Raw genomic sequence first — 27538 nt, 5'->3', positions numbered from 1 at the left:
TTAAAACAGGGTCTACTGGACACCAGAGAGGTTATACAAAAGAGGAATGTCTGACACGGATAGTTGCTGGGGCTGCTCTCACAGAGTGGGAACATTAGAGGATATGCTTTGGGAATGTGTCAGCGTGAGAGATTTCTGGGGAATAATTTGCACTATTTTCAAAAATGTACGGGGGCTCTCCCTGGACTACAATTTTTCTTTTTTTTTTTTTTTACTTTAATCTTCGGCGATGATGAAAAGTTGGACAACTTATGTGTGTCCCAAAGAATGTGGTTGTTTAGGGGTTCCATGATGGTGAAAAAACTGGTATTAGGATTGTGGAAATCAAGGGCATCTCCCAAGGAGGAATGTTGGTAAGATGGAATGTCAAAACCTGCAGATAAGGAAAGGATAATATACAAGCACTAGAAAAAGAGTGCACAATTTGAGAACATCTGGGGAAGATTTTTAGATCTACACTGACTGTTTGCGATTACTGAAGGTGGGGGGGAATGATTTAGAACTGTTGTAAAATGCATGAATTGTAAATAAAAAAAAATAAATAAACCTTCCCGGACAATGAGCTGAAAGCAAACTTTATAGACTTCCCCACCACAGGGAATGCCTTGAGCATTCTGGAACTATTAAGCAACTCGGCTATGAAACTGGTGAACACTCATGCCCCCCCCCTAAAATCCTGCGGCCAAAGATCAAACCATCCGCCCCATGGTACACCCCGAGCTAGCCTGCAACCAGCGCTCAATCGGATCCCTAGACAAACTGCGGCGCAAAAACCATAACTCTGGAGACCTCACCAACCTCAAATCTTTCAGCACAAACCGTAGGACTCTTGATTACAGAGGCCAAAGCTGCTTACTACTCCACCAGCACTGCAGCAGCCGCCAACAGGAGCAAAGCCCTCTTTGAACTAGTAAAGCATTGTACCAAACCCTCATCCGACCCCGAGGGACCAGTATCTCGGAAGAAATGCGATGGAAACAGATTTATTATTACAGAAATGGACAAAATCTGAGAGACCATTGAATAAACCTCACATCTTTAGAATCCCCCTGCACCCCTGCATGCACACAGCCCCTCTGGACTGAATTATCTCCCCTTTCCCCCCGGATCTCTTAAAAATAATTGCCTCTCTCAAATCTACTCTTACGATATAATTACCCCAACCATCATTAAACAATTGACGGACTCTGCGCTCCTCAGCATCATAAATGCCTCCCTCGCAGAAAGATAATTCTCGGAAACCCTCAAAACTGGTCTCATACGACCTCCTTTGAAAAAACCAACTCCATATCCAGACGACCTAGCCAACTACAGACCCATTACGAACCAACCCGTTTATTGGCAAAATCTTGGGAAAAGTAGTTGCTTCACAACTACATATGTTAGGGTTGTGTAGCATAGACACAGCCACTATCAAAGTGGTGGATGAGGCCCTCCAAATCATAGATAAGAGCGGCATATGCCTCCTTGTCTTCCCGGCTGCAGGCGACCACTGCATCCCTCTCTACCTCCTTGCTGACAGGATGCGATTCTCTGGCACTGTCCGGAATTGGTTAACCTCCTACCTCTTAGGCGGACACCAGGCTGTTCACTGGAACTAGTTGCGTTCTAACAGACTGCAGGTGTCCTGCAGAATCCCACAATGCTCTATCCTCTCACCAATCCTTTTGAACCTTTACATTGAGCCTTTGGGCACTCTCCTCAAAGATCCCAATATAGTCATCCACCAACATGCAGACAATACTCAGTTGTACATGAGTAAACAGCGTGCAGGACATCATTAGTCTCCGCGATTAATTAGCCATCATCCAGTCCTGGATTTCAACTGCCTACCTCAAACAAAACTAAACCCATCCAAGACGGAATCTGTCCTCCTCTGTCCGCCCGCTAAAAAACATGTCCAACAATGGCTCAATGATATGTTCCTAGAAGGACTTGATCCACAACTTTGACTCAGCAACATCCTTAGGCTTCACCATGGACAGCAACCTGTCCTTCCAGAAACATATAGCCAAGAGGGCCCAAATAAGCTGGCTCTTAATCTCTACCCTTTGAAAAGTCAAACCCTTCATCCCGCCGCAGGACCTCCAGACTGTTGTGCAGGCCCTTGTTGTCGCAAACAACTATGGTGAAAATGTTCTCCTGATAGGGCTCCCAGCTGCTCACTTGGCTTCCCTAAAAACAGTCCACCACTCTGCAGCATGTTTTATTACAGGAGCACTGAAATGTATCAGAATTACCCCCATCCTATGCTACCTACATTGGCTTCCATGCCAAGCCAAGATACTGTTCAAGACTGCATATATCTACAAAGCAGTCGTGAGAAGCACACCTGCGTACCTGTGGGTAAGCTCCACATATCTGGTGGCACAAGCTGCTTGCACAGCAAATCGACCAACCGGCTTGATTCACAACTTGTCCGCAAAGAGAGGACCCGCAGACAATCCTCTTGTCATGCACCCACTCTCTGGAACCCGATCCCCGTGTCTGCTCGGAATGCCGCTACAATTCTCCAATTTCGCTAACCTCTCAAACATGCATCTTTCAACACCTCACCAAGCACTCATTCCAGTGGATGCACATACTTATGTGCAGTACTGTGAGGTGTGTGCTACTGTTAAGATGGCAGCCTAATGCTGGCTTCCTTTGGAAAGCCTGCCAAGGCTCTCCGAGTGCCTGAGAGGACAGGAAATGGTGGAGGTGACACAACTCCCCTGGTCTTTGTCCTGCGCTGTGCCTGGAACCAGTTTGTGCTGGGAGGCTGGCGGTCCCCTTTGGACACCCAGCCCCCAAGTTTGAATGCATGTGTTGTGATTGGTGGGCTCAGCCAGTTTTCTTGCATAAAAGACAAGGGTCCTGGAGCAGAAACTGTCGACCACTGGAATTGAAGTTCCAAAGGAGGACATCTGCAGCCACTGCCAGCAACCCCCAGAGCTGTCTGCGTAATGGCTGCAGTCCCGACCTCAAATTCTGTGCGACAGGGAAGCCTGAAGCAGATTGCGTCGTTCCTTGGACTGGTGGGCATAACCAGTCCCATGATAAACTGCATTTTGCGCCCTCCGTGGAAGAGCTGCTATCTCCCCGGCCCGCAATTCACCAAAACTTGGGGTCCTGTGTCATTTTGCTGTGCAACGTCCACCAACGTGCAGTTTCGTCCGAAACTTTGCAGGCATCCTCCTGAAACTCCAGAGACTGGACCCTGCCCTTGAAAGTCCCCTCGGCCGAGACTAGGATTAAGAACCGGAGAAAAGTCTACTGCATGACAACCGTCCCTCAAGCCTTGAGAAAGGCGCCTGCGAGCCAGTGCTGCTACTATCTTCTGCTGGGTGTTGCGACGAAGCACAAGCTATCATCACTCCGAAAGGGCTAGGAACTTCTTATGATATCCTGAAACCTATCCCTAGATATCCTGGCCCTAGAAACCTCCTCCCTAATAAATTCATGAATGGTGGCCATCCTGCCGTTGCTCTAAAAAGTACTGGTACGAGGAAGCAGGCAACCTTCCTTCCTGTAGATTGCCTTGTAGGTACTGACACGAGGGAGAAGAAAAAAGGAACACGGATTACCTCCACAAACCACTTTAAACATTCTAGTGGTTGCTGATTTACTATTGGTTCCCTCCCAATGGAAATGAAGGAAGAGAACCAGGAAGTATTATCAAGCCTTCCCTGTAGGTACAGTGAACCGGAATCATGTGCAGGAGCAGAAGGGGCTTGGACCACTACCATATCCAAAGAGAAGGGGAACCCTTAGTCCCCGGCCGTCTGTGGGGAACTGAGGAAGCCTGGAGTCGCTCTCTGTGAAGACCCTGGACAATCAACACTCTTCAAGGGACTGAGGTAACCAGGAGACTCACTCACTGGAAGAGAGCAACTGTTGAAGCCGCTGAAGGAAAACCTTAGAAGCCCTAGACTCTTACCAGAACGACTTAGGCCCAGGACCCTTGTGGACTAAGTATAAAGTTACGCAGGGGGAGGTGGGAGCAGGAAGGCACAAGGAGACCTAGCACCCCAACCAAAGTACAGCATTACAAAACCTGAGACAAGGGTTGGGGGCCCATAAAAGGTTTGGGAAACCGCAGTTTAATACTTAAAAGGGGCAAATACTTGTTTAAGTCTACAGAAGTAAAAGTGTTTGAAGTGGAAGAAGTAGTAGACATTTAGCAACATAAGGAGGTGAATGTGGGACTCTCCTCTCTTGAGGAGAGCTGTACTCATGATCCTCATAGTCACAGTACATGGAAGACGAGTGAGCCAGGTCTGCCAAAGGTGGAACTGAGACATGGGTTTGGGACCCATACATTAAGAGAGGAGGGACGCCCCCTGACAGAAAAGTATGCCAGGGCTGTGGATTGAGGACTTTGTGAGAGCTAAGAGGAGGGAGGCATCCTCTTAGCCAATGTTAAAATGGAAATGACCAGGGGAAGAGGATTTGTTGCCCTTAGCACTCTGGCTCTGGAAAGGTTAGGGGGGAGAGGGGGGAGTCACCCCCCCTAACGTCAAGTCTGGTGAACCATTTGGATATATGAAACTGACTACATTGAAAGGCAAGGCAAACCCAAATTGAACTTTAGTTTGTGCACCTTTTGGAACTTGTTTGTTGTATTGGTTTTCAAACAAACACTCAAAGTACAGTCATCTTTTGCATTTGACAATGTACTTATGAGTAGTGTTGCGTACCCCTCCCTCCCCAAACTCCTGCCCTCCCCCAGCCTATGTTCCCATGTCTCTTGTTGACCTTGTGTGCGTAAATCCTGTTCACATGCAGCGGTCTCACGCTCCTTAATGGATTTAATTGGCTCCCACTTGTGTTTTAGTAGCAGTTGCCACTGAAGCCTGCAGTTCGCGCAGCAATTGTCTCAATGAATTCAAATCTGTGCTTTGCTCACTTTGACCCCGTTGGGCAGGATCTTGCCATACCTCTCAGCTCGTGCCCATTTCTGGATGTCTTTCCACAACACCTTCACCTCTTGTCTGCTTGCCTTCCAGCTCATTGCTATCCTGTGCTTAGCCAGGATGTATGCAAGGTCTTTCAGTTTGCTAATGCGCTTCCTCTTCTTCGGGTGCACGAATATGCCCAGTAGGCAGGCCGTTGGTGACTCCACATCTAGTATTATATCTGCCCTTGCCAGCATAAATGCTATTTCTGTCCAGAATTGATGTATCCCCGGGCAAGCCCAAAACATGTGGGCCATGTCTGCATTATGAAGTATTCTATTTTGGGGTCGTGATATATGTCCACCCCCAGATATTTCAACTTTTCTGTCGCCCATTGCACCGGCAGCACCAGTAATGTACTTGGCTTCTACCTTGTGTACCCCGCTAATGGGAATAGACATGATTTGTTTTCACTAACTGTAATAGCTGAGATCGCTGCATATCGCTCCAATGCATCCAAAATGTATTGCAAGTTGGTCTCTGGATTTTGTAAGTAAATGAGCATGTCATCGGCATACAGGGAAATAAAGTGCCCCCCCCCCAGTCCCCTGTTGTTTATCAATGGCCGCTTCCCCGTGTTCCTCCCGTAGTTACACTGCTAGAGTTTCTAGGGCTAATATATTGCTCCGAAATCAGGTTGCCCATTTGTACTCTGGCCACTGGCTTATTGTACAAAAGACGCACCCACTGTATGTATGTAGGGCCTATGCCATAGTTCTCTAGCGTAGAAAACAGCCATGGCCATCTGACCGAGTCAAAGGCTTTCACTGCATCTAATGAAGCTATAGCGTAGAGGTTACTGCAATCATTGGTCTGGTCTATGACATGGTGTCATTTACGAAGGTTTCCTGTGATATTCCTATTTGGGACGTATCCTGTTTGATCTGGGTATACCAACCTGGCTATCACTCATTTAAGCCTGCTAGCCAACAGGGCTGTTAATATCCTACCATCTTGGTTGAAAAGCGGCAGGGGTCTATTCGAGCCGCAGCCTGTGTCAGGCTTTTTTGGTTTCAGCAGTGGTATGATTGGGGATTCTCTCAGCGACAGCGGAAGAGATTCCTTGTCAAATGCCTCGTTAATAGTTAAGTTACTAACTTCGAGGGCAGGACCTCCTCCCCATACTCTTTATAGAACTCGCTGGGTATCCCATCCATCCCTGGTGTCTTCCCTGTTGGTAGCTCTCTAACAATCATTCCCATCGCCTCCAGCATTCTGTGTGCTTCTAACTGTGCCGCTGTGTCCTTGTCTAATTTTGGAAGGACTATGTATGCTAGAACTTCTATGTCCCCGGTTGTGTCCCTGCCGGATCTGCATATAACCCCTGGTAGTATTTAAGGAAGCAGGTATTTATCCCTTGTGTCGCATGTGCTATTCCATTTTGGTCTTTTACTTCCTATATTAGCTCACGCTTCGATTTATTTCTATATAGCTACTCCAGCAAGCGCCCTGGCTTGTCTCCCATCGCATGTTGTCTTTCTATGTATTTAGTATAATTCAGGGTAGCTGACCTGTCCCAGTGCTTTAAACATTCATGCCCCAAACGGTCCCTCTCGAATATACTTTCTGATCTCCTTCTCTATCTATTCTCTTCCGCTTCTATTTCTTTTACTACTGCAGCTCGTATACCTCCTACTTTGGCTATTGCTATGCCTCTGATTACTACTTTGAAGGCCTCCCATAGCGTCTGAGCAGACGCTACCAGTATTGTATTTGAATTGCTCTTTAATCCCCTCTCTGAGATGTTCCCAGAATTCATCTTACAGGGCCTCTCCTTATCTTACAGGTTGGGATGCACGCTCTAGGTGGTAGAGCGCGCCATGATACTATTAACTGGGAGTGATCCGATGGTACCCTCGCCTTATATTCTGCTGAAGGCATCTCTCTTGAGGTTTCTGCTCCTGTAAATAAATCTAACATAGTGAAAAGTTTTGTGGGGCTGCATAGTGTGAGTATCCCGAGTCACCTGGGTGGCGCTCTCGCCATAGATCCACTAAGCCAAGCCCCCATAATAAGGTGTTTTAGTTTTAGCCGCAGGGGGTGGATGCGTCTCACCTGTAGGAGCGCTACATCTATTTTTTGGCGGTGTAGGTATGTCTTCACTCTGTTCCTCTTAATGTAGCTATTTAGGTCTCTTACATTCCAAGAGGCTACTTTGAGTTCACCTAGCAATGGAGCTTTTTCAAGTCTGCCGAAGCCATGGTATGGTCCAAACATCTGCGCACTATTCGGTTACATAGGCTGTCTCCCAACTGACCCTCCCTCCCCTGCTAATTACCCCAGTCCCAACTTACACCCAGCTCAATTCCTCAGGCTCTGGCATGCCCCCTTCTTACCTTTGCACTAGTATCTTCGTCCAGTGTCCAGAGATTGCGGCAGCTGGATACGTAACAGCTAGTATCCTGGTCAACCAAACTACTGTGGGTAAAGGTTGCTTCTTTGTCCCCTGTTTTTTGTAGCCTAGGATCTGAGTATGGTACTCCTGAGTTCCCAGGGGTGGTGTCGCCAAAGTATGGTATCGGAGCATTGACTGTGTTTGATATATCATGCCATTGTTCCATGGGATTGCCCAGCCTGTCAGATCTCGTTTACACGTCTGCCTTGGCTTCTACCTGGCCGTCCATCTTCGATTGTAGGTTTTCGGCATCCATCCATGTTTGTGAATCCTCCGAGGTATCGAAGAACCTTGTACGACCATTATGCATTATTTTTAGCCTTGCTGGCTAGAGCAACATATACTGTAGGCCGGCCTCAGAGTCGCTTCTTCGCCATGTTGAACTGCATCCTTTGTCTTTGCACCTGCTGGGTGTAGTCCGCGAACACTGCGATTCTCGCTGATGCTTTTAGTATCGTGCCTCCTTTTCTGAAATGTTTAAGAATTCTTTCCTGGTCCTTATAATTTAATATGCGGGCTATGATGGGCCGTGGTGGGGTTCCGGGAGGTGGTCTCCTGGTAAGAGCTTTGAGTACGCTCTGCTGTGAAGCCATGAGACAGGTTTCCAGGACCTATGTCGTGTAACATGTTTTCCACAAAGTTGGTTGGGTTTGTACCTTCTCCCTCCAGCAGCCCGATAATACGTACATTATTCCTTCCTGCGCGTCCTTCTGCATGCACCCTTCCCAGTTCTTTATTTGTTGTTGTAGTATCAATGTTTTTTGTGGTCCTTGTCAAATCTGTGGTGTTCGCGCTCACTTGTTTTTCCAGTGTGCCAGGGCGATCTGCCAGCGCCCTGACATCCTGCCGTAGGACATTCATATCAATACTGATAATGTCCATCTTTGCTTCTGGTGCAATTTTCAGAGCTGCTATTGCCGCAAGTATTTGCTGATCCTCTTGGGTCCGCTCCAGTGGTGAGTGCTGTCCTGGCGGCCCCGTCTTCGTGTGCACACTAGTGTTTGAGAGAGCCGCAAATGTGTCTAGGGTGGGCTGCTTAAGCTTATTTTTGGGTTGTCTGGCCGCCATGTTTCCTGCACCGCTTCCTGGTGGTCACTTGGCCTCCTTTCAGATGCCTGCAGCGTGAGTCTCCATCCCTCTCTAGCATACAATGTTGTCCGGTTTTCCTGCTCTGTTTAGCCCCAAGTGGGGGCCCGCTTTGTTGTTTGCACAGCCTGCCCCCGGGACGCAGTGATCGCTACCTTGCGTCCGGATGCTATGGCCTTGCGGGTGGCAGGATGTGTCCTGCCCTTGTTTATACACACAGCCAGATAATTCAGCTGTGGCAGCATCCACCTGTTAGTGCCAGTAGTGTCTGACCTGCTTCGCAGTGCTGATTTCCAGCTTCCCCGTGGCTATTGCTTCATATGGCAGTGTTCCTGCAGTTGGATCAGTGCCTTTACTTATTTAGTCTGCAAGGCGGGGGACGCTGTATCTGCCACTGCTGTCCTATGCCACTGCCTAAATGCTGCTGCAGCGCTGCGCTACTGCATATGTCACTTTGCTTCCTGTGTATTGCAGGCTTTGTGTTGTTAATGACATGCCTTAGTGGTGTATATTCCTCTGCATGCAACATGAGCGGACAGGTCCTTGTCTCTCCAGACTGCTGTCGCCGAAAAATCCAGGCTGCTGATCTCCTGTTTCGCTGCCTAGCTGCTGTGTGCAATCATGCCCCTGGATTGCTGCCTTGCGTCGCAACTATATGGGAGGATCCACTGCCATTAACTGTAGCTGTTCCGTTTTCAGTTGCAGTCCTGCAGGCTCCCCTGACACACTGCGTGGTTGGCTTGCGCAGGCACTGCCGTGGCTCCTTGCACTGTATCGGGCTCCCGTGACGGTCCTCCGGCGCTGTCCCTCAGGTATCGCCACAGCGACTCTTGTCCCGCTGCTAACACGCACGATTTCGGGTCAGTCCACCTGGTGCAGCATGCAGCGCTGGTGTTTTCTGAGGGTCTTGATGTTGCAACAAGCAGGGCATCTCCTACCCTGGACCGCCGCCATGTTGCTTCACTGTACACGCCACCAGGCTCGCTCGCTGCAGAGAGTTACCTTGTATCCCGGCTCTGATTCTTGTTCACAGTCCTACTCTGCATTCTCTATGTATTCCGTTGTTGATACCCTGACACATGGCTCATAACTGCTGTGAGATCCTCTTCTTTGGGCCGGATCATTTAGGAGTGTGGTGAAGAGCTTACTTATCGCATGGCTTGCTAGCCAGCCCTCCCCCCTTGGAGCTTTGTTTTATTAAGGAACTTTGAAGGGATTCACCTCTCACCTTATTTTTAGTTCATAGTGTAAGGGCAGGAAATGTGTTTGGACATAACAGTGGACTTCTATTTGACATCCTGACCGACCCTTTAGTTTCTTTCGAGGTAGGGAAGATGGGTATTTTCCAACCTCATAAATAAAGGTTTATAGACAAAAACATGCCACCACTGAGTCCATCTCTTAACTCGGCACCCTCAGTGTCCAACTACTCGAGAGCAACAACCTGAAACGGGACTCTGTGCTGTCGCCGCTCCTTGGGGATCATCCTGCTGCACAAGCTTCTTCACTGATAAAGTACTGTTCAGCCCCTAATACTTACCTGGGACCTGCTTTGTTGTTCCTGTGCTTCGAAGGGTTGCAGTGAAGCTGTTACTTGCATCCCCTCCTAGGCGTCCTTTGAGCTACATTGGTGTGGACAACTCTTTGTGCTCTTTACAAAAGAAGCTTAACTGTTACTCACCTGTAAACTTGAAGAACTCTTCAGAGACTCTGCCTTGTCTACTGCCTGCCTGCCTTCCCTTCCTCAGCTCTTAACTGTGTGACTCGTCTAGAATAGGGTTGTACTTTTTAAGATTGGTTAAGCAGGGGTTAACTAAAGTTATACAAGTTGGTCTATAGTTTGCATACTTGTTCCAGATGTTTCTACCACTTTTTTGTTACATTAAGGGTTCTAAAGTATTCTTTATCCTTTTATATTGCATATATTATGTGTTTAATACTACTGTGTGCTAGTACTTGCCTTACTTAAAGATTATAAGCTTCAGTGTATATAAAATAAATGCTTATTTTTCTATAACTGATAGTTCAAGGAAACACGTATACACGTGTATGCTCAGAGTACTGTGTGCCAACAGTTTGGTATCAAATATAGCTATACAGTAATGTTCTTTTGAGTTACAAGTGAATATAACTCTAGCGTTTATTATCAATCTCTCTACAGGTGTCGATTTTTATAAGGAATCTCCAAATAAAAAGGACCCAGTTGTGCAATCTGGAAAAAATAATGGTGAGTTTTTAATTTGTATTTTGATAATGTTTTTTAGAACAACTGTATTACATCTTCGAGGGGATTGGGTCCTCCGACGTATTCCATATCTATGACATGTAATCACCACAGCTGTGCTGATTACATGTCATAGATATGGAATACGTCGTCGGACCATCCCATCGCAAGAACGTTACCAGGTAAGAAAGTAACTTGTTCTTTGCTATCTGGCTGGTACTTCTGTGGTGAAAAGGACACCATTTGATGCAGACAGGAGGTTGCATCATGTTAAACCGTTGCCTACCTTTCTTTAATGTCCTCCAATCCTCTGCCGCAAAAAGCACAACTGAAAAGCAAGCTATGTAGTAAAAAAAGCTTTAGTAAAATTCTGCACCTTTTTTGAAGAATTAGAACTAACACAAACCTAGTTGAAACGAAGATGCTCAGTCCCACACCGTCTGTCATTTTCTTGTAAACTTTGATACAGACTTTGCATCGTCTCTGATTCTACCCGCATGTACTAAATGTTTTGGCAACTGGTGTGTATCCAAGGCCTTTTTAAATTCACGGTGGGAGAGTTCTTCTCACCTCAACTTTTGGCAGGTTGATCTTTTCCATGGCAGAAGTTGACCCTTCACTCTTCTATTAACTGGAGTATTATTTCGTTCATTGGGCTCGCCTTCTTTCACCAACTTGTTTGGGAGACAGGATCCTGCGCGAGAGGACGCAGTTGAAGTGCTCTAAAGATGCTACTTAGAGGAGCAATACAAGTTAGAATACAGAACCCCCTGGTAGGCAAATCCTCGGTTATGCACCCATGTACTGGCAATCTACTAGATAACTGCTCTGTGCCACAAGTGCCGTTATTAGTTTTCCGACTAGCAGTCTGGTCGGCGAGCCGTTCTTGCATTGCATTTTTGTGTTCTGTTTCTTTCGGTTTTTCAGTACTTTTTGTGTCCGAAATAAACTGGGTTTACAGTTTCTTCCGTTTGCTTTGCCCTTTCCCTAGTTCTATAAAAGAAAAAACATTCAGTATTCAATTGATTTTTTTGCAAAAAATGAGTTTCCTGCGGTTGCCGCATGCCATATGGTTTAGAGCCATTATGCTCAGCCTGTCTTGCTCACAGCCCCTAAAATGTTGCTTGGCAATCTATAGTGCCAAACATAAAAGAATATGCTCACTTAATGTTTTGCACATGCTATTCTGCGTAGTGAGCAACAGCTGGCATAACCCTGGAACAATCGATAAAATCTGCGTGACGACAGAAATCTTACTTCACAAATGTTCCTGTAGGTATTGCTTATAAAACTTACAAAATATAGGTAGTTTTCCTACCTTCTGTTTTTCAGGTTTGAGTTATGTCACACATGACACAAGAATCACTCCAGCTTTGATGTGGTTGGTTGGTCAACGGATTTTACCTTTTTATTTTTTTGTAATTTATTTTTTCGTGGGCCCCAAGGCAATCCGTTTCTCGTCTTATTTTTGCACTTCTTCCAAAGATAGGTGTCCCCTAACACAGCTTAGTATATACAGAATGATGAACCTCTAAGTGGCTTCCTAACTTTCCCTACTTTAACCAGTTGTTTGTGGTAACGGGTACCTTCCAATACACCCTGTTAGGTCTAAGACGCTCACCCTTGCCTCTTGTCCTCCTGCTGCTCTCCTTCACCCTCTTTCTTCCCTTCTAACTCCTGTCCCCTGACGTTTAGTTTAGTTTATACCGCGCGCTGAACCCTGTGGTAACTTGCTCACGTGTCTCCACCCTTTGATGTTATTACCTGCTATCTGACTTTATATTCCCACCTCCATATCATTACTTGCTCCTTCCAACTACTGCTACTTCTCAGACCCCCTCCTTCCGCTCAGTGTTGGGGATAATGATCCGTTTTTTTGATTGATCCCCTTTCCTATTGAGACCCCCAGCACGTTTTGCTGGTATTCTGGCCTTTGTCTTGCTCTCCTGAATGAGTGGAGATCCCCCTCCCCCCCATTAATTCATTTTGCTGGGACCCGGGGAACCCTTTTCATTGTGTTACTTTATTTTATGGAGACATGCTTTCCTCCATACCTTTTTAAAAGCATCTGTTTCTCACTTTTGCAGCACACAACACGCTATGTGCAGTGTTGCTGTGAGCCCGTTGGGTTCTCCTTTTTATATTCTTTTATTTCTCCTTAACAGTAATTCTTATCAAGGTTAAGAAACTTTTTATCCTTCTTAAAGGATAAGCCAAGTTGGCCAAACCAAAGAGTCAGAGGAACCATGGCTGAAACCCAAATCAAGAAGGAAGGTATCTTCTTCGCAGTCCTACTTGGTAGGACAGTGAATCAAGAGGGTCAAACCAAAGAGGGAGAAACTCTGGTCTGTGACCCAAAAATCAGTAAGAACAAGTCATCGCTCTCATCACAGCACTTGGTAGAAAGGGATACCAAGTGAGTCCAATCAAAGAGGAGAATCCAGGGTCATGGACCATTCTAACATTCGAGAACTGTGTGTTTGAGGCTACAAGAGTCTAGACTAGGGGAAGGGAGTCTGAAGTATCATGGTGCCACAGAAAGACACCCTGAGCCAGCAGGTAAGTTACTGTGGGTTTATTGTTCAAGATAGAAACAGCAAACACTGGCACGTCCTTCTTAGCCAGCTCTCCTTCTCCAAATGTCCCCCTTGGAACATACATTTAGATCACAACACTAGCACTCCATAGTGACATCACAGAATAGCATGCACTCTACACTGACATCACCACACTCGGGCATAAGAGGGAGACCTACATTATAACACCTCTCCCTCCTTTCCTTTCTGAACGCCTAGAGAATTTTAAGCAATTAGTACATTCCTACTCCCGCACTTAGTACAATTCTACACCCATACAGCCCTACAAATACGTGTGGCCACCACGTACCTGCACCAACAACACAAGAACGCCAAATGGACACATGACCCAACCCTAGGAAACGGTCGCATGGAGCCCATTCACACCCAAAATACCACCAATGGGCACCAACATAGAATGCCCTACACATGCATAAAAGCGCACTGAAAACACTGAGCTACAACAATAAAACCCCACGAAGCACACAAAATGGTTCTAAACCCAAACAATACCATGCCAAACAATACAATCAACTCCACTCCGTTCCCCCAAAATCACAACACAAAAGAACCACCGAAATGGAGTAAGGGTTAACACCTCCCCTGAAACACATTGTGTATAAGCACTATATAAATAATCAATCAAAAAAACTGAACTGGAAAAACACTTGAGGAACAAAAACAATTAATAATGAACTCAACTAGTTTCAAGCTGCCACTTGAAACCTGGAGCATGCCACACCCCAGCGGCCCACAAAAGTACATTACACTAACTGACAACACCCATCTGTGCACCAACAACCTTCCACCCTGGCTGCCACCCCCAGGCACTAACCCAGCTCAACGGAGCAACAACATGCAGAACTTACATGTATCAGTCCCTGAAACTGCTCTCAACACAGAACACAACACACCCAAGACCAACCGACTCCTAACCTGATGGCGTCAAACCACACCCCAATAAAGCACCACACAATACGAGACACCTAGTCCCAGCCAAAATGCGTTATAGCACCCCTAACTGCGCCTACAGTACTCTTCCACACAAGCAGGACCCCTAGTCCCTGCCAAAATGCAACGAAACAACTGCAGTACTCCTCTACTGCACCATAACACTACACCAACCCCCCAACAGGACCCCTGGTCCCAGCCAAACTGCCATTGCGGCATACCATTCTAAAAATATGGGACCCCAGAACAAAACTAAGCTGCCAATTCTAACATAACCATACACACAGTACAGCACTAACACCACAACGACAGTCACTACACTGCCACCACAACACCATGGTACATCACCATTACAATAATATGGGACCCCTAGTACCCACCAGGCTGCCAAATTTGTCATAGTCATACCCTAACATGGTATGAAACAAACACTCTCAACACCCGCCCACTCACACACCTCATACACAAGGACAGATATTTGTGAGAACACAGCTAAATAGAAAGGTCCTTCAACACAGCTGAGTGCTCTCACTGACGACTTTTGAAAAGATTGTCTCAGAAACTAGGTAGAACCCGAAATCCTAGTTCCATGTTGACCAATTAAAACATCTTCCCCCACAAGTTCTGAAACTGCAACCGCCCTCAATTACATTGTAATAAATTTCACCATTACATAAAAGAGGAACTTCTCTTCCAACGCCGCACTCCAAACCTCTCCTGAAAGAAAAACATTACACTATAATGAATGTACATTGTTTTAACTTTCAGTTAATATTCTCCTTTAAGGGACGCAACACGGGCCACAACATAAACATGCACTCCCATACCGGCCCGACACACGTGACTAAATTACTAGATCTGCACATGGAGGCCACAACACATACATGTGACACCACCCACACTGGCCTTACTGCTACAGCACAAGTCCGGCGAACATTAGAACGTCCTCCTCGCATCGGGCTGCCACATGCCGCTCCTCCAGGGCTCCGAAAACACTAACTCCACTCACAAAACCCAGGCAAAGTCCTTCCTCCGCCTCGGTGAATGAGAACGCTATCCTCTGAATCCTCTTCGCTACGTGATCCTGATGACAGTTCACACAGCGTCTCAGGGTGGTCTGCGCACTTCCCGGACATCCCGCTGCTGGGGTCCTCTTCTCCCCAGTCCACAATCCCCTTGCCGATGCAGAACTTAACTTGCCCTGGTTGCCGGACCGACGTGGTTCTCTTCCGGCAACTGAAACAACGCGAGTACGTTCTCTGTGCTCCTAACACATCCCCGACGCCCTCCATATAGGCATCCAGTTCGGATACACAAACGCTGAGAAACCTCCACATAGGCGCTCTCCATGCCGCGGGCACTCCTCACCAATAATGTTGCGGTTGCGGCCGCATATTTAATCCAGCCCCGCCATGTGTCCACTGCAATCACGGTGTTCCTCCTCGCCAAGCTGAGTGGATCACCCGGCCTCCAGCTGCACCACTGGCCGAGCATAAAACTCTTCTGCTCACCAACAGTTCCTGGCAGAGAAGCTCTTGTGCACCCCAGCAGAACAGGCTAAGTGTGGACACTCAGACGCCACTGCAGTCGGACATACTTCCAACTCAGTATACAGGACCGCACGCCATCCGGGCCCCTGCTCCAACCGTCATAGAGCCACCTTCATTCAGCACTGCCCGGCCTGCTGTGCCACAATTCCGGTCCGTACTCAGAGCTGCACTGCCAACTGAAACCCAGGACTTTGATACTTGGAGGGTGGTGTACTGCTCAGCTGCTGCCCCCTCCATGACCGGATCCCATGCTCGTCGCCAGTGAAGTATTGTGGTCCCACAGAAAGACACCCTGAGCCAGCAGGTAAGTTACTGTGGGTTTATTGTTCAATATAGTAACAGCAAACACTGGCACATCCTTCTTGGCCAGCTCTCCTTCTCAAACTGTCCCCCTTGGAACATACATTCAGATCACACTAACACTCCATAGTGACATCACAGAATAGCGTGTACTCTAAACCAACATCACCACACTCGGGGATAAGAGGGAGACATACATTACAACAGAGTCATTCCACCTTGTTAATGTTCAACTGTGAAACTAAGTAAAAGATACCAGGAAAAGGGAATCCTTCTCCTGGTAACCAAAGTTATAAAGACGTTCTGATACAGACAATTTTGAACTGGGGAAGAGGGTCATTCCTTTAAGAAGTTGACTTCTATCACCAGTACAGAAGAAGGGAGTCATTGTTCTGTACCAAGAAGATTTACTTTGTTTATTGAACTTATATAGCGCTTTAAGCCAAAGCGCTTTACAGTATAACAGGTACAAAAGTGAGCGGGGCATATTTACAAACATGAAACAAGTCATTAGAACAATATGTAGAACAATTTATTCGGAGGAGGGGGAAAGTGGGGACAGGGGAGGGTAGAGGGGGAAGAGGTTAGGGAGGGTGATCTGGTTCATCTCTAGTTCAGTTTTAAGTGTAGCGGACAGAAGCTTGGTTTGTGACACAGGCCTGTCGACTTTTGATTTACACACACATTCTGACAGAACCCTTAGTGTTTTAGATGAGGCAGGGAAACCCCTCTGAGTTGGGGAAAGCTATGGTTTTCTCTTTTTTATTAGTAAAAAAAAAAGTCTATCGCAATCACCATGCCACCTATGCGTTGGCCTCCTCCTTCTGCACCCTTACAGCTTTTTTGACCATTAATGTTCTCCCTCTCCTTGGGGGATTCGATTTGTGGCTCTTGTAGGCTTTCACTTGCCTTTACTTCATATAATTCTCTCGTTTTGAGTATTTTATCCCTCTGATTCACTTTGGTCTTCTGCCTTTAAAGTATCTGGTATTTTCCCTTCTTTCAAGCTTAAAGACGACGCTCCTTCTTAGAATATTACAGCCCCACTTAAAAAATGTTACATTCCAGTTCTCAACTATGACACAAAAGACATTATCCTGGTAAAAATTAAAGGTGCATGGCTTTGTACTGCCCCGCCAGCCTGTTCAGTACACATCCCAAAAGTGAGATTTTACTTAAAGAAAAATAAAAGCCCCCCCCCCCCCCTTTCCCCTTGCAGCACTCCACTGAAGGTGGCTTGTACCCCATTATAGAAGCAATAATCTAGGCAGTTTGTGAAAGAAGGTCCATGATAACGATAAGTGAATGCTCTGGCCTTTCAAGAACTGAAGATGCATCCACCAGTACCAGGTCTTGTATCGGAGATGAAGTGGTGTCCACAAAGGAGGAACGGTGATTTTGGACTTCCACTTGTCTTGTGTTGCCTCTTCTTCAGAAACTAGGAATTTGGCACCAGTGAGTCAGGGCTGGTAGGCTTGGTGTCGTGCTTCCTCTTGTGAGACTCCAGTACTAGACATCACTGTATCCATGGAGGATGAAGCTCTCGGGCAGAGCCATGGTATCTTGTATGACCCCGGAGCCTACAATACTGAAAAAGGATTTATGGAAGGAGAACTGCTCAGCCACCAAATGAGGGACCGAAGAAACCAGCTCTGCTTGTTCTGGATATTTTGCTGGAGACTAATGAACCACCCACAAAACTGGCATGACCGGAGCAGAAAAAAGGTCTTGGTGCCCTGCAGTAAACCTTTCAGGGTGGAAAAGTGTTGCTGCCGCTGAAGTATTGCAAGTGGCTCTACCATGTACTTTGGTAAGCTCAGAGGCTACCAGTGTCTAACGGGACGGTCCCCAAGAAATCTGACATCTTGGGGAGGGCTTTCCTGCAGGTACGAACAAACTTCCACCACCCTCCCCGGGCACCATACGGACAGCCCATGTCAGATTGTCGGCTGTTATGGGCAAACTGTTGAATGTGGCACTGGATGACTTCCCATGACCTGCCTTGTTTTGAAGGTGGATCCATAAAGATATTGCAACAATTCTGGCACAGAACGAGCAGGACAGCACCAGATGCACGTTCCCCAGCATGAGACACTGTGTAGATCAGCTGCTTTGAAGGGGCATGTACACTTAATAGGAACCGATTAAATCAGGGGGTCCGCATTCTCATATGGGGGATGAAGAATATTGTGAAATAAAGTGAAATGGTGAGCCACAACAGATATTTGAACAGCATATCAGTAGTCCTGTGCTGGTAACATGAATGCAACATAAATTATAATGCACATAAAATGACAAATGGGGCCTGCAATTAACAGTAATTGCAAAATTAACTTTCAACAGTGTTTACATTCATTTGCAATCATGGTACTTGCAGAATTTGAGGGCTCTGCCCCAATGTCTTAGATATTTAAATAAAAACTTTTTTTTAAAACTTAAAAGATCAGGAACATTGCTCAAAGCTTGCTATATCGGAACAACATTTACCAAGGGTTTTGGAGTTTCTTCTGAGCCTCACCTTGAAGAACTTTGACAAATGCAGTTTGGATCCTCATAAGCAGGGCGGGGGGGAGGCTAGCAAGATTAGCCTTAAATTGAGCTTTAAACACAGCTTTACGGGTGGGGCAGTGGTTGCCATTTCTCTCATGTAATTCTTGGGAAATTCTTTGGCATTTCTAGGTGCAAGTTTAAGAGACCAATAACTGAGCAACATTCAGTAAGGCTGAGCTACTTTACAGGCAGCTATGGGGATCTACACCTAAGAATTTTCAGCAAGGTCTGAGATTTGTGTATATTTCAGTATTTATTTAAACCCTTAAATGCCAGCGACGAGCCGGCTCGTCAGTGGAAACCCCTCCAGGTTGCCACCGACGAGCCGGCTCGTCGGTGGCACTTAAGGGGTTAATGAAGGAGAAAAAGTTGGAATATTTTGCTCGGTGAAATACTGAAATTAATAAAAAGCCCTTGGCACTGGGGGGGGGAAACCCATGGCAGTTAAGGGGTTAAGGGCTCATAAAAAATCTTTCCATTGATTGCACTCAAGCAAAGCATAGTTGGGCATGCATTCCACTTATTTATCCGTTGTGCACTTTAAAGTATGATTCCTCAACAAAACGATAACCTGAGCAAGTGTGTCACTTAGTTTGCCCCATATAGACCACCAAACCTGGAAAAGTATCACAACAGGCCATTATTTCACCAGAACACCATTACATTTCTGGCAAATAAAATATTAATGTTAGCAAGTCAAGTCTTGTCTGTAAAAGAAAATACAAATACCATTTACTTAATCCAGGTCCCTCATTTGTGATATGCTCGTTTGTCAGCCAGTGCTAAAAAAAAAAAGCTTCCCCCAAAGGTGCACTGTGCTAGCCCAAGACTGTCAGTGTTTTGTTCCCTTTGTGACAGACTGAGAAGAATACTGATCAAATCTACTAGCTGCACAATGAAGCAACTGATCAAATTGGACCACTCTGACCAACACAAATTGCATACTTTAGCTGTTGGGCCTGCACATAAGAGCATTGCCCTATTGCCCCCAAGGTGCTAGTCCATGCCTAGACTAATGCTGCATTTCCTTACCTCTGCCTACAACCTTATTACAGCCCCATTACCCTGCGAGAAAGCATCTGAATCTAGGTGTGGGTGTATGTGCGGGGTTGGGGGGGTGAGAGGTGATTAGAATGGTCATATTGAATGCCTACTGCAAGCAGATGTATCTACAGGTCCACTTTCTGCGATGATGCAGCTCCATGTTTGTTAGGCATTGTGGAGCAGTGTGTAATGGCAAAAAGATTGTTGTACTCGTGGAAAGCTGGTGCTGCAGTGGTCCTGTCATCTTGTGGCCTGCTCCAAATAATTCAGACTTCCATAGAATGAACAGAGTATAAAATAAGACGTTCTGTTGTGGTGCCTCACAAGTGTTCTTAAAAATGCGTATTTGCATTATCCTGGTCTTTGAATGTCACCCAGGGTACCTCGCTGGACTGCCTATGGCCTTATGGGGACTTATACAAGTCCATTTTTTAACTATGGCCGGTAACCTGGCCTTGTCAAGAGGGGGTGTTAACTTCTCTCGGCTGTGGGTGGCCGGCCCATCAGGAAGAAAACCAGTGCCAGTCCTAGCCCTGAGGGGACGGGGCAGTTGAAAGGACCCCGATTCCTGCCCTCCCCTTGCGCCAGTCTGTTCCTAAGCAGACCCCACGTAACTGTTGCCATGCCTCCTTATACAAGATGCTTGCCAGTGTTCTTTTGTTTGTTTCAGAAAAACACCTCAAAGCCAAAAAAGGAGGCAAGAGAAAGTCCATCTCCAGAGCCCCACATCAGTTGCATATGAAGGAACACTCGACCACCAAAAACCCTAAGCACCATTCTTTAGCATACACATGGCGAGCAAGGAAAGCAAGCGGGGACTGAGATGCTGCAAAAGCTGTTCCATGTGGATGGCAGAGGAACCAGCAGTGCAGCCGAATGATGGCGGCAAGCACCCGCAATGGCCAAAGGACGCACTAGACTAGAAGGAATTATTTTTGGGGGAAAACTCTGCTTCAACATAGGACGTATCGTGGGAGCATCCCAAACCCGTCCCCCGGATGTGAACACGAAATATGTTCTGCTTAGCACACCATGGTTGTACAGTGGTGGATCTGCACCAAGAAAGCTACTTGAAATGTTTGGTGGTTACAACACTCCCGGGTGGGGAAGGAAGCGCAAGATTGACCAGGGACAGCAAACCAATGCCAAGAGAGGGAGGCAAATATAAGGATACCACAGAAAGTGTGGGTTATCTGGGTTAGATCAGAGTAGGAGGTGGAAGACCAAGCAACCAGCAGAAGGGAGAAAGGAATAGCTGGGTAGGGAGGTGATTTCTGGAGGTGAGTATTGCTAGAGAGAAAGTGGTACTACCGTGTGAGTGTGCATGTTAGTGTGGCAAGTGAGTCTGAGTGTGTAAGGAGTGACTGAAGTGAGTGCTACTGAGTGTTAGGGGAGTTTTCCTAAAGTCTACCAACGGGTGCGATGCTATAAAACTATCCCTTGGTATACAGGACCCAACTCTTCGTATAAGTCTGTACTACCCAAAGGTTTGGTAGAAGGCTTTTATTAGGAGGAGGATGTGAGCTGTAAAGTATTTATTTTAATTGTTTCTTTTTTTAATAACGCGCCTAATACCGTACCTGAGTTTGGTTTCTAAGCGCGGATCCCAGATTTGAACCTCTGTTGCTCTGCGTGGTCTTGCTTTCAAGACCAGCGCGTTGCCCCTGTGCTATCCTCTGTTCACAATGAATTCAGTAAATACATAGGCCCAAAGAAGCTCTGACACACTTGGAGTTATAGTAAAATATTTTGAGAAAAGAGTGGAGTCAGCAGCTACCCTGGTCATTGACGCTTTGGTAGGATTCTTTTTTGGGAGGCAGTGGAGCTAAATTAGCACATATTTATTAGCTCTTAACATAAAGCATCAATGACCAGGGTAGCTGCTGACTCCACTCTTTTCTCAAAACTTTCGCCTTACCCTCTGGAGTCAAGCCCCCTTATAAAAAAAAAGAGGGTTCCTTGCCTTACCTTATACAAACATAGTAAAATAGACATTTATTTTATATACACAAGGCAAAGTTATATTCGGGTAAGTACTATTTCAACTAATCAACACACACTAAACACGAGCAATACTGTAGGTGAGTAAACATTAGTAAGGAAATATACAGTACATGAACATAGTTCAATGGTAAGTAACATCACTTGTTATAGTGGCTCAGAAAATGTTCTGTTGTAGGAATAAAAAGGGTTAGTCGGCACCAGCAATAGCAGTTTAATACTTTCATTGACATGTAAGACTTTTCAGCTTTAGCAGTCCATCCCTAACTAGTTCTGAGTTTGTTAGTCAGTTTGGAGGGAATGTAGATAAGTCACAGCAGCAGAAAAGGTCAGGTTCCAAAAGATGCTTGGATTACCAATAGGCTGCTTTTGTTGGTCAGAAAGTTATCCGGGACCTTGGAAAAGGGTCCCTATAAACGCACAAGCATTAGGCCTGGAGGATCGGTATGGGTCAACACCGAAACACCGGAATCAGCACGTCAGCACAGGAGCGACAAAATGGCTTGAGGTACCCAGAGTCCCACAGTACCTGAGGAGTGATGAAGCTGCAGCAGCTGGGTTGTTTCACAGTGCTGCAGCGATTGACCCGGTATTCTGTTTCCTTGGTCCTGGTGACGAAATGAGGGTTCCTGCAAGGGATTCCGCAGCAGTTGAGAGAAGGGACTCTGCATGTAATTCTTCGTATGCCCATGTCGGTCTGCAGTTTTGGTGCCTTTGTATGGGTTCCAAGGATGAATGTTTACAACCTGGCCAATCCTCCTCAATTCCTTCGGTCCTGCACTCTGATGAGAGGACTTTGAGAAGGGGGATCTTGCCTCTGGAGGTGCAACTAGAACTCATCGAAGTTCTGGGAAGATTTGTTCACAGGAAGACCATGCACTGCAATTGGGTCGGCAGTCCCCTGGTATTGGCTGTTTTCAGCCCAGGAAGGTCGCAGCACTTCGGAGAATGTCTCGTTCACCAGGTCGTCTAGTGACTAGTTGGTATCAACAACTACAGGGATGGAGTCCTTTTTGGAGCTACTCTGTCGATTCCAAAACGGGGTCAGGACAGCAGTGGTCTTTTCAGTTACTGCATGGGGCTGCAGGCACCTCTGGTTGTTGTCTTCAGATCTTCTCTTCCAGTGGTCGACTTGCCTTCTGCCTCAGGAACCTAACCTTTTATTAGGATTTCATACACTCACCCTCTGCAAACTCTCCCTGCGGTTTACAGAAACTGGCGAGTGGCTGTCCAACAAGGACAGCCAGCCCCCCCTGTGGGAACTGGTTCCTTTCAGGGGCATCTGGTCATTGCATCTAATGCCATTTTATCAAATTTTTTCTATCTAAAAAATGCATTGAATGCATGTTTTTGGGGGGTAAAGGGTTAATTTTTGTTCAGGAGGATTTTAAAGGGTTAAAATCAGTGGCTTGGTTGGGGGTCCCCCCAAAAAAAGAAAATGGATTCGATATACATTTTTTAGATGGAATAAATTCAATGCAAATGCATTTGAATGCAAGGAATTCGATGCAATGACCATAAACCCTTTCAGGCGCACCAGAAGACACAGGATAGCAGTGTTTTGGAATCCTCCAATGCTTGCTGCTTTCGCAGACGCACTGGAGCCTTGACGGGCTACACAAAGGGTTCCCGTGGAAGAAAAAACTCAAATCGAGACCTCCCCCTCCCAGGGTGGTAGAAGGGCCAAGAAAGAACCAACCACACATGAAATGGTGAAAAAATAAAGGAGGCACCATGTTGGAACAATGGTGGGCCCTCCTGTGCGTAGCTGCAGCTGTGAATACAGCCTGCAGGGAAAAATAGCACAAAAGTCGGTAGAACACGTCCACTGCCAGCAGCCATAAATATAGGGTTGTTATTGTAACATAAATGTCACAGGAGCAGAGATAAAGGGAATACTGGGTAACCCTTTAGCACTCCACCTAGTGTGGTGTGCTGATCTCTCTGAAGGAAAAGCTAAGAAGGATAAAGTATCCTAACCTTGATAAGTGTTTCTGAAGGAGTGTTTGGACAAACTCCCAGGTATGCTGGAGAGCCACTTGGAGTTTGCAGACTCTCGGAAGGCCCAACACCTTCTGCGGAGGACTCAGCAAACGACAAGTTCAAACTGTGGTTTAATACAAAAGAAAAACAGGGATCAGTACAGGGACTGAAGAAATACATGGACGTCTCAACATCTTCTGGCTCGCAGGCCAGTTTTGTACCCAGATGACATCAGAGTGACGCTTCAACCTGGACCCTTATCCAAAAAAAACTATCACCATCTGGGATTGGCCGTTAGGAACCTAATAACGTATATGGCTGCTTATTTGTTACTGGCTCTCCCATGTCTGGGAGCTGGCCTCGTCCATCCCCAAGTCACAATCTAGAACAATGTTGCAGTGTGAGGGTCTTACCACTGGTTCATGCCCATTGCTATCAATCCCTAAGATACTAAACTCGATTGGCTAGAGCTGACATCCCCAGGCCTGGGATCTGCAAAGGTTCTCAGCTCTTGGTGTACCTTTTCAAGGTAACAAGAATGACTGTCTGCATTGTAATTTCTGGGGACCACCTTAGTCTGAGAGTGCTCTTTTGCTCAGTGCAACACTTGTCTCACATTGTAGCATCTTTGTTGCAAGCTTCTGTCTGGTAGCTTGAGTTCGATTCCCTTTCTTAGCGTTGGTTGCTGTCCATTGTCTGCGTCGGCCGGGTCATGTGTTCCGAGACCATGATTTGGAGCTGTGCAGCTCTGAATTATTTGCATTTACTGCAGCCGGGGCTACTGTCGTTCAGGGTTTGCAGCTAGAGGATACTGTGCTTCTACAATATGGTTAAGAGGTCTTAAATCCTGAATAAAACGCCAGAATCCCCCATCTGCCTTGCGAACAGGGTGCACTGCTGTGTTACATGGGGATTCGGATGGTACCAGAATGCCTTTCTCAATCGGGGCTGTAATTCTCATAAATGCCCTCATCTGCCTCGTTGGTTAGGGGGTATTGTTTTGCTCTTGGCAAATAGCTCTGGTTTCAGTTTAATCTTCACCCCTCCTATGCTCTTTATGCACCCCACCTCAGAAGGGCTTGTGTTCCATAAACTGCTGGGTTGTTACGCTCACCTGGCTCCCACAGGGGCATCGGTCGGACCCGGACTGCTGCGGCCTCCACCAATGTGATGAATAGTGCAGAGATGACCGACTGGACTGGCCCTCCTAATCTCGTCAGCTTGACCCGCAGAAGGATTCTCCTGCAGGTGGAGGGAGGAATTTAGCCACCCGTGGATTCTAGTGATGGCACCTCCCTGCTCTCCCCACTAATCGCCTCCGAAATCCCCTTCCAGCACTCTCACCTTATATTCTTGAAAGATGAGCTCTCCATCCTGCGTGGATTGCAGGGGTGCGTAGACACCAGTTGCTTCACTGGTTAAAAGGCGTTGGGGAGTTCCGGACGAGAGTTGACTCTGAGGTTCCTGGCAAAGACCAGTAAGTATAGAGTTCAATATGTCGATGTTCACTCTTGTCCCATTCCTTTCTTATGTTGCAGTGGAGTTCGAGAAAAGATGGTCTTGTGGCGGTAGATGGCGTTCAGGTAAGAGTCTGTATAACCCAATGCTGTCCGGTAAATGATGCATGTATTTAACGCGTTTGCTCTCCGTTTTCAGATGCAGCGTTTGAAGATGTGAAGAGTTGAAGAATAATGCCTCCGGTGGTAAATCAGGTAAGTCTATGGTGGTAAAAGAGATTGTATTTGTTGGCTCTCTCGGCTCAATTGGTTATTTCTTTTGTTCCCAGATGCCAGAGCCTGGCAAAGAAATGATGGAGGCAGCGCCGGATCGAAAGGTGCTGTGAGGACTGGTGAGTATGACGCGGCGCTGCAGCTGGCGATGCGACGCGTGTAGAAAGAATGTCCTTTCCAGGTGCTGAGACGTGATGGTTCCGGAATCCGGTGAGAAACTGGAATAAAGTTTGTTTTCTAACCTTGCCTCTACTTTCCTTTCTCTCTAGGAGCTCCGGATTCAGGATGGGCGTGGCAGAGGTCTGGAAGCTGACTTGCAGGCACGGTGAACGTTACGCTGCCGGATGCAGAATAACGCGAAGCGTGTGTTGCTGGTCGGGCATGGTTTAAATAGCCTCAAAAGTAGTCCCAGGTAAGAAGTCCCTAGAACCACACCCGAGTAAAAAATAGTCCCTGTAGTAAAATAGTCCCTTTCAGGCTTCATGTTGGATTGGAGTCATTTGCAGCATGGTCTGCCTGAGGTAAATAATGACTATGAGCCTGGCGCCTAAGGCTCCAGGACTGAACCGAGATAGCCCCTAGCCGGGGCTGCTGAGGTTTTACTAAATGTCTAGATGCCTGCTGCCGGGGCTGATGGACTTGGTCCGGATGCCTGGGGGTAGGCATCATGACAGCGGTACTTTGGCCATGTCTCCCCTGCACTTGCGCTTTCTCAATGTCACTTGGCCTAGTAAGATCACTGTCTGTCTTCCCCCTTCCTTGCCTGGTCATGCCGTGAAACACTTGTGTGTATAGGCGCGTTATAAATGCCATATCATGTCCTCCTCCCAGAATAAGGGAGGCACCTCCATCGCCATTCTCTGTGGCACTGCTCTGTAGTGTATCTGTAACCAGTAGGTTTTACTCATTTCGAACACCATCTCCAGTTCCTGTCTCTTCCTGAAATAGTTAATCTGTCACTGTAGTCAGCCTGCACCCTTTTGCAACTGCCTGCACCCTTTTGCAACTACAGTTATTGCTCTCCATGCCCTCCCAGTGTCATCCATCTCGTGTACTGCAATCCAATCCTCTCTTGCCAACACTGCCTCTATTTCTATGGACACTATCGTTCCTTCTGGCTCGTCCAATGGTGTTTCTGGCCTGAACAGGTATTAGTTTGGATCTCGCCACACCTTTTCTGCAATGCCTGCCATCCATGTAATGGGAATGTTAGTCCCATATCGAGACATCTCTGGGTCTACTGGCACCACCCTCTGTGCTGTACGTCCACAATAGGCTTGAATTATCTGCCTTACATTTAACATGCATATGCTTTGTGTTGAGCACACTATGCCCTTGTTTGTGGATGAAATTGACATGTTTATTCTGCTCATGTCTCGTCCCAATATATTTACAGGTGTCTGTTGAGAATAAAGTAGAGGTAATGATAAGTCATGATCTCCTATAGATGGTGAGATGTTATCAATAAAAGGAACTACTTCTCGAGCCCCAGAGAATCCTTGAGTGTTCATGACCTCACCTGACAAAGTAAATTTTCCTTCCCTAATGCTTGACCTAGTCGATCCAGTGTCAACAAGAAAGGAAAAAGTTTTGTCACGTATCGCCACCCCTATGCGAGGTTCCTCCACAGGGTTGGGTGTGACCGACAGGATGGGACACATGAAGTTTGTCTGTGGGCTGTCCTATTGTTGGTACATGGACAATCCATTTCCTGTGAAGGGGTTGTTCTCTACCATGGTAACTCCTCCCAGTCGCCTGACGGGTACTGTCGCCACTGTGTCTGCGAGTGCTGGTGAATCAACAGTCTGTATTTGTGCTAGCTGTTGTGTGCTCCCTCTGATCTGTGGTGCTTGTAAATAATGTGGTAGTGGTGCTGGCATCTATGGTACATGCAGCTGTGCTTGTGGCATCTGTTGATATGTACCCTGCATCTGTCCTTGTGGCTGTTGGTCCTGTACATAATAATCTTCTTGCCCCCTTGAAATGGCTGCTGGCCCTGCTCTCCACAATTCTGTTGTCCCTCTAAATCGGCATAGCCTTGATGTGCCCTAGCTGCCCACAGGTCCAGCAGTGTGGTGGCTCCCTCCCTTGTCCTTGAAAACCCCCCGAAAAGTCTCCTGGGTTCTGCTGCATCTGTTGTCCATGTCCCCGAAATCCTCCTGGAAACCCCGCCTTAATAGTGATGCAACTATGCCTGAAGCCACGCCCCCT

The 27538-nt window shown here is 46.7% G+C and overlaps 1 protein-coding gene across 3 annotated transcripts in view; it reads left to right on the top strand.

The window, feature by feature from the left end:
- Positions 1-27538, top strand: part of BORA (BORA aurora kinase A activator) — a 911814-nt gene that overhangs the window by 344344 nt on the left and 539932 nt on the right. For all 3 annotated transcript variants that reach the window (XM_069639407.1, XM_069639408.1, XM_069639410.1), the window contains one exon: positions 10580-10645. In XM_069639407.1, the coding sequence (XP_069495508.1) occupies positions 10580-10645 (66 nt within the window). The remainder of the gene's footprint in view (positions 1-10579; positions 10646-27538) is intronic.

Source organism: Ambystoma mexicanum, chromosome 7q (assembly GCF_040938575.1).
Source record: "Ambystoma mexicanum isolate Mex_15411 chromosome 7q, UKY_AmexF1_1, whole genome shotgun sequence".
NCBI lineage: Eukaryota > Metazoa > Chordata > Amphibia > Caudata > Ambystomatidae > Ambystoma > Ambystoma mexicanum.
Note: the sequence above shows the minus strand (reverse complement) of the source record. Positions and strands in the feature narration are given on the sequence as shown.